The sequence below is a fragment of the Pseudorasbora parva genome, chromosome 7, assembly GCF_024679245.1.
Source record: "Pseudorasbora parva isolate DD20220531a chromosome 7, ASM2467924v1, whole genome shotgun sequence".
NCBI classification, from domain to species: domain Eukaryota; kingdom Metazoa; phylum Chordata; class Actinopteri; order Cypriniformes; family Gobionidae; genus Pseudorasbora; species Pseudorasbora parva.
In genome coordinates this window covers 16806713-16814950 of record NC_090178.1, presented here as the reverse complement: position 1 = coordinate 16814950, position 8238 = coordinate 16806713, and the positions used below count along the sequence as shown (strand labels likewise).

At 38.9% G+C, this 8238-nt stretch overlaps 1 protein-coding gene across 2 annotated transcripts in view; it reads right to left on the bottom strand.

Annotated features, from left to right (window-relative positions):
• Positions 1 to 1077: 1077 nt before the first annotated feature.
• scap (SREBF chaperone) overlaps positions 1078 to 8238 on the bottom strand; it is a 31495-nt gene continuing 24334 nt past the window's right edge. The window contains exons 17-23 of one of the 2 annotated variants that reach the window (XM_067448326.1): positions 4505 to 5003; positions 4315 to 4400; positions 4135 to 4217; positions 3814 to 3980; positions 3488 to 3568; positions 2156 to 2362; positions 1078 to 2055 (exon numbers count right to left, since the gene is read on the bottom strand). In XM_067448326.1, the coding sequence (XP_067304427.1) occupies positions 1810 to 2055; positions 2156 to 2362; positions 3488 to 3568; positions 3814 to 3980; positions 4135 to 4217; positions 4315 to 4400; positions 4505 to 5003 (1369 nt within the window). In that variant the 3' untranslated portion in view covers positions 1078 to 1809. The remainder of the gene's footprint in view (positions 2056 to 2155; positions 2363 to 3487; positions 3569 to 3813; positions 3981 to 4134; positions 4218 to 4314; positions 4401 to 4504; positions 5004 to 8238) is intronic. The other variant, XM_067448327.1, reaches the window with a different exon arrangement.

The following is an 8238-nucleotide window of genomic DNA, read 5'->3' as shown; positions in this document are numbered from 1 at the left end:
CATAAGCCAAAATGCAAAAAACAAAACAAAAAAAGGTCAGAGGAATGCACATGCAGAAGAAAAAAAACTAAAATTACGCATAGAAAATGTTTCAAATAAAATGAACCATGTTTAAATCTCTGCTACAGTCTAATAAAACTAAAGATGTTTATCAGTGCATTTTAATAATTCATGTGTGCATTTGTCCTGTCTCAGTACTAGCACATTCGAAACATAAAAATTGGTTGATTGATATGTTTGTATTAAAAATAGGCCAAACCAACACACATATTTGTGTGGGTTCTGCAGAGATGGACTGGATACACTAATGTGTCATATACACCCCATGCCCAGTTATAAACAGGGCTAAAACGTACAGTAACAACTAATGGTCAACAAAATCTCAGTGAAACCTGTAAACTGCTCACGGCTCTACAACAAAAAACACTTTTCAATACAGGAAAAATAAAAAAATATACACATCTAGTATTAAAAAGCAGCCCTATCCATCACCTTTCAACATCACCTGCTGCATTTATAATAAAATGACTTTGGGTGTATTGTACTGACATCTTGGCTAAAAACACACCTGGAATACAGGTAGAAATGAACCGTTTAAATATTCATTCAGGAAACAGATATGACATCGCTCGCAGCGTGTGCCAAGGAGCATTTCTCTCATGAGTTTAAATAAGGCAGGGCTGGAATGAGCATGTCTCCCCCTTCTCTTCTCTCTGGCTACCCATCTTGCTGCCCTAGGAAGGGAACGTGGATTACACAGAAACTAAAACACCTGTCGGTGTTCAATAGAACCAATTATTGTGGCATAAGTTAGTCAAAGCTTTCCTTGTATATTAAAATGTATGACCACATCTCCACTTTAACTTATCTATAAGCTGTTTCATTCAAATTGTTAGAAATTTCACTAATAAATAATTGATTTCAATATTAAAAAGATAGTTTAAACCCCCCCAACCCCAGAGATTAATTTCAGACGTATACAGCATTCATCTTGAAAACACAACCACTCACAGAAACAAAGCATCCGGTTCAATGTTTCACCCCAAAATCAAAAGAAAATAAATTACATGTTGTGGGAGCTAAGATGTTTAAGTTTTGCACTTTAATCAAATCTCAGAGAATTCTCTTGATTAGGGGGTGAAATACAACCTGAACTTTCTTAACAGCTTTCATAAGATTCAAACACTCAAAACATAGTCGCACACAAAGAAACAGTCCTTTCAGCAGGAAAGATCTATGCCTTTTTCTACCCCAACGACCACCTTTAGTTCCTCTTCTCCCCCAGCAAACATATTATTGTGAACTCTCTCACCTCTAGCTGGCACACAGCTGAGAGGTATTGGGCTGGGTAGCCTGGCATTTTCACCATGAGCTTGTTACCACTAACTCACACACACTCTCACTCACTCGTACGCGCGCACACGCACACAAACACTTAAGGCAGGCCAAGTGAGCCACCTTTCACTGTCAGCAGCTTCTTTACTACCCTCATGTAATTCTGTCTGGATTCATATACAGAATATTCTGCATAATGTTCTACCTAAAGTACAAAATGCTCTGATGGAGCGCCAGAGGCCTGTTGAACACCAAAAGATCAGGTTTTGCATTATATCCTTTTCAGATGTGGTAAAAAGTGGCCACTCCCTTCCTACTAAGTGTAGGGAGGTACATGAAAAGACACAAGAAACACCATTCATGTCTACAATGAACCTGCGTTTATGCAGGTTAAAGGGTGAGTGCTTTTGTGCCGGCCACTCTGACATTTTTTTAAATCTGTTGGCTGGTGTTTGCGTGTGTGTGTGTGTGTGTTCAGTCCAGCTTCTCCAGAACAGAGGGCACGTAGACTAGGCTGAGCTCACTACCAAAGTCACAGACTATGGCGGCATTGTCCAGAACCAGGAGCTGCCTGACGCTCTGACCTTCGCTACTCTGCCCCAAGTACACCGTCTGCAGCAGGTCTCCGTAGTTCAGGTCCCAAAATGACACACAACCTTGTCCTCCCGTCACCAGCAGGCTTTCAGAGATCACCCCCAGACTGGCTCCACACCCCACCTCCTGAAACAAAGAGAGAAGAGAGAAACACATTATTAAAAAGATAAAAATAGCAATCTCTCTAATCATAATATGCTGTTGTTGAATTCTTAAAATCACGCACCTGTTGTATGGAGTACAGCTTTATGCCTGTGCTACGGTCCCAAATGCAAATAAGGTCATCCAACCCACTGCTAATGATACAGGACGTTGTGCAAACCAATGAAGTGACATCACCACGGTGACCGTACACGTGGCTCACCCGGCTGCCTGTTAGGACGTCCCACACGCAGATGGCCCCGTCTTGCCCCCCGCTGGCTAGAACCATGGTCTACAACACAACACATTTTAGTTTGACAGATATGCGCATTTAAATATTTGTGAAATTTAAGTTTTGTACAATTATTTTTGTTATAGAATGTATCAACAAATGAAAAGGGAAGTCCCGCACACTATCAACTTGCAGTTAAAAGTGATTTATTATTGCAACGTTTCAATCTAGATCTAGATCGAAACGTTGCAATAATAAATCACTTTTAACTGCAAGTTGATGGTGTGCGGGACTTCCCTTTTCATTTGTTAATAATTGGACTTTTTTTGTCCTGCTCTCCTACGCAACTATCACACACAGGTGTGCGACGTTTATGTGATTGATTGTTATAGAACGTATGCAATAGACAGCCTTAAAAATACATTAATTTAAAATGTATAATAAAAACAATTACTCAATTATTATCTAAAATAATTTTATTTTATATGTATTATTAATTGTTATTATATAGTTTAATATTATGATTAGTTCACGCAAAAATAAAAATTCTGCCATCCTTTACTCACCCTCACGTCATTCCAAACCTGTGAGACTTTTGTTCAGTTTCAAAACACAAATGAAGATCTTTTAGATGAAATCAGAGAGCTTTCTATCCCTTTATTGACAGCCTACACAACAAACTTGAGCTTCCGTGAGAACTAATGAGGTTCGCTTTTCGGTTCATGCAAGTATGGTTGAGCTTCCATTTATGTTCGCTGATCAATTTTTATATGTGAATAAAAGACTAAATTAAATCTGTTCATCATATAAAGCGATTGTGTCTCTTCAGATCCACTCAATTCATATAGATTAGCCTTACAATCTTTTCATGAAGTATTTGAAGTGACAAAGTGGTAGTTTCGTAGCTGTCAATGGAGAGACAACCTCTCAGATTTCATTAAAAATATCTGTTTTGAAGGGGTTTGTGAGGGTGAGTGATGACAATGTTTTTCATTTTTGGGTGAACTAACACTTTAATTACTATGTATATATGCAATGTATGTAATGTATGTATGTATGTATGTATGTATGCATGCATGTATGCATCCATCCATCTTCAGTTAATTCACAATATTGGAATTTAAAGATATGAAATGCCAGTATTGCACAAGGTGTATGTGTGCGACCTAGTGATGTGGTTCTGACCTGGTCTATGTAGATGGCAGTTATACCACCCGAGTGGCCCTGCAGGGTGAAGAGGCAACAAGAATCCTCCAAACGATACACCTATAAAAGAAAAATATGAAATAAACACCAGACTAGAGCACAAATTAAACGTAGCCTGCACAGAATCTGTACCTACAGATCATCCTTACATGTTTATTAAATATTCTGTATCTAATAATGTTTTCAGTAACCAGAGCATTGTGTTCTCAGTTTTGTTTAACGTTTTACCATTTTTATAACCATTCTGATGAATTCTGAACATTTCCACAAACTGATCCTTATGAAATGTGCCATGTGTCTCTTACTCTGACTGTATGGTCCTGGCTGCCGGTGACGACTCTGCCAGCGGCAGCTTTGAGCACAGTGATGGGTTTCTGGTGGGCACACTGCACTGAGCGTGTCAGCTGACAGCTGATCACATCCTCACTACTGTAACAGGGGGAGGGGGGCAGACTGCCTCGGCCTGGGGGCCCTGGTGCACAAAAACAGGTAAAATGCTTTAAATGCCTCCATGTTGGACATCCACTTTCCCCTTTGAGTAACTGTTAGTGTTTATCTTCCCTTTTTTTTAGGGTTTCAAGATTAGAAGTAATTTCGAATAATTGTCAAATATTTTGACAACTCACCGCGATATTGAAGCAACCCGAGAGGCTTGTTGATCTCCACAGTGAAGAAATCCAGTGAGCCATTTAAACGAGCTGCCACGATTCTGCAGATGAAAACATCCCCGTCAGCAGGAAAACACGAGTTGTGTCTGAAACTGGTGTGCCTCAGTGCAATGTGTAAGCTTCAGGTTATAAACGCACCTGTTGTTAAGAAAAGCCAAGGCAGTGATTCCAGATAATCCATCTTCATTACTGCATCGTAATGATCCTTCTACCGCATCCCAGAGCTGATAGGGAAAAGAGAAGGAGGAAATAAGGAGGACAGGCAGGTTAATGACATATATGGTCATTATTGACAAGAGTCCTTATAAAAGCATTCTCTTTCTCTCACCTCCAGTTTGCCGCTGCTGCGACCCGTGGCAATGAGGTTGCCCCTTAGCTCCATGGCCCATACTGAGCTGTCCCAGTCACCACTGCTCTGCGTGGGGAGCTCTGGTGGTACGACAGGCTGGTCCCCGAGGCTACGTCGCCTTTGCTGTGAAGCTGGAGGAGAAGGGGGGAAGGCCAGTGTTGGCGAGGGCTCATGATCCTGGTACGCTTTCTCCACCAGTCCCCCAAAGTCAAAGCCCGAGCTGCTTAGATCATGAGACGGGGGCAAAGGCCCAAAGTTAGTGTCAATGAGAGGGGTGAGGTCTGGATGGTCCCCAAACAGTGCAGGGCGTGCAGGAGTGGTCCTCCTCCTTATTGGGAAAATATCTACATCTGGCCCTCCCATAGCTCCTCCTGGTTCCCGAAATTCTGCTCCCAGGAGGCCCTCGGCCTCACAAGCACTTATGTGATCCCATCCATCACGATGCTCCCAACAACTACTGCTGCTGCTCCTGCGCAGACTTACAGTAGATACACACATAATATATGTATTTTTTATTTTAAATATTATATTATTAATAATAAAATTAGAGCATAACTTTCTATTTATCAAAGAATCTTAAAGGGGTGGTTGCATGCGATTTTCACTTTTTTTTAACTTTAGTTAGTGTGTAATGTTGCTGCTTGAGCATAAACAGTATCTGCAATGTTACAGCGCTGAAAGTTCAATGCAAACGGAGATATTGTCTTTTAATGTTACGGCAGTTTATTGCCTACAAAAACGGCTGGTTTGGACTACAACAAGCTTCTTCCCGGGTCGGTGACATCATAAACTCTTGCTAGTCACTGCAGATTTTTTCTGCCCGTAATAGTAAGGGGCGTGACATTTCTGGACAACCTGTGCTTGGCACTTCAGCCAATAAAAATACATGAAACTACATTTGGCCATCTAACCAATCTAAGACCATTGCGTTTTTCGGAGGGATGGGCTTCATAGAAGCAGGAAGCAAACGAGCCGTTCAAAGGACAGTGAAGACAGCAGTGTGGAATAAAGGTAAAATATAAGAAAAATACAGCATTAAAAAGAAGTATTAAGACATGTTATACTCCACCCCATAAACACAACCAAGCCTAGAAAAAAACACAGAACCACCCCTTTAAAAGAATTATGTATCACTGAGCAGAAAAATCAGCATATTCAAATGATTTCTGAAGGATCATGTGACACTGAAGACTGGAGTAGGGATGCTGAAAATTCAGCTTTGCATCAAAGAAATACATTACATTTAAAATATATTCAAACTGAAGAAAGTTATTTTACATTTGTATAATATTTCACAATATTACTGTTTTTTTTGTATTTTTAATAAAATACATGCAGCCATGGTGAGCATGGTGAGCATAAGAGACTACTTAACACACACACACACACACACCTTTTTTACAACTTTTTTTTTTTTTTCAAACTTTTTTACACCAAATTTCATTTATATATTTGGGGCCAAAATTATTCAGACACTTTGACCTGATGATGTTTTGCTTAACCCGTTTAATCCCACTGATCACCGGAAAATGTGTGACTAAATTTTCCTCGCATATTTTAGTGTGGTATTAAAAAGCAACTTCTATTATGAAGCAAATTTTCATTTATAATACACATTTAAGATGTCTACATGAGTTCTGGGCAGGTCTAACGTTGCTGTGTAGTTTGGTCGTGTGACCACACACACTTATTTCTTGGTACTGCCATCTTAACACAATAACAATGTGAAAGCACAGAAATGACAGGAAAATGTAATGAATTAATCAAAGTTAATTTTTGAATAGCTCATTAATTTTTGCACACATCATTATGAAAGGGTTATCTATACATACATATTGAAATTATATTAATACATAGTTTATTCTGTTGTCAGGATGCAGATAAATGAAGACGGTCACAATTGTGACCAGTAGTATAACACAGAATATGTCCCCTCTATTTCATTCTGTGTTATTCATATGAACTCTCACAGACTGAACTAAAAACGATCTATCCATCCATTCATCCATCCATCCATCCATCCATCCATCCATCCATCCATCCATCCTGTCTATCTATCCATCTATCTAAACTTCTGTCTATGCTTTGTCTATACTTCTGTGTCTGTCTGTCTGTCTGTCTGTCTATCTATACTTCTGTCTGTCTGTCTATCAGTCTATACTTCTGTCTGTCTGTCTATCTATCTATATCTATGAGATATACCTTATAAACTTCCCAATTTCGGATTTACCAATTGGTGCTTCAATGTTTAAAGTTGCTCTTCCTAATATTTAGGAGTAATAACTACATGTAAGTGCCTAGATCTCTTCCCCTCTCTTTGGCCGGACACGTTAATTCAGTGAAGATGAACGTGTTACCTAGATTTTTGTATTTATTTCAATGGGTTGCAATTTTCATACCCCAATTATATTTTTTAATTGTGTATCATGAACAATAGAAACAGTTTTGAAGTAAATTCTAATCATATCTCATTCTTATATGTTGGATATGTTATTGTAATTTTAAGTTTCAAACGTGTAAATAGGTCTAATAGAAGAATTTGTATGAATTCTGTCTATGCTGTTTCCCACCGGTCACTATTGTGACCGAGTATAAAAACTAATATTTCACTAACTTAACCAACATAAAATCAAAGAAGGCATAACGTTTGTGTGTTAGGGAGGTCTAAAGAGTAAATTGCATGTACTCACATTGCAGGAAAAAATTTGGGATTAAACGGGTTAAGTGTTTTCTTACTTAAAAGTTTCTTCAATTGCTCATTTACACAACAGACAAAAAAACAGAACAAAATGAGGCATTGCTTGGTCATTGGTTGATCTAAATTGGTATTATATAATTGTGTACTTAAAGGGTTACTTAAATGATTTAGCATTAAGCTTTGTCTCTAAACTTGGTCACTAATGTAAAAGAAATATGAAATTATTTCTGAACTTGGTGCATGAAAATGTATTTTTGGCTCATGAGGATGAAAAACAACAACTCCCAGAATGCACTTGCTTCTGGCGTGTCTTCAGATCGCATATGGAAGCTAAACTTTCATATGAATTAATTGAAAAGTTGAAACACTTTTCTCTGCACTGCTCCTTTATGAATGCCCGAAATCCTATAATTCTCTAAAAATAAAATGCATAATTATCTCGTCTCAGGGGAATGTGAGGGGGGAAAGTACCATCATTTGAATATACTACCAGGGTTCTACTGATACAAAGCTTAAAGGGGTACTTCAGCGCTGGGAAGATGAATCTGTATTTAAACTGGGTCATCAATGCAGTAGAAATGTGAAATTATTTTTGAATTTGGTGTCTTCTAGACTGAGAAAAGTCAGAAAATGTATTTTTGTCCCATGGGGATAAAAGACTACAATTCCCAGAATGCTTCGCTGCCCTGTGAGGCCATTCCCAACGCCACCAACCTCATTACTGTGACTGAGTTAGAGAAGAGAGAAGACACTACAATTAATAACTGAACGTGTCTGTTCAATATAATGAGTGAGTCACCGCACGAGTCTCACAGCACTGAGCACTAACTGCACGAGTGATGAGAGCGGAGGTAATCGCGACTACACTCGCGGCATACATTCACAACGCGAGTTCAGTCTGGTGCGTTTCAGTTCATGCCTTTGCAAGCTTAACTTTCATAGAAATGAATTTGAGAAGTTAAAAGACTTACATTGCTCACTATAGCTCCGTTTAAATGATCCTGTCTGCAAGCTG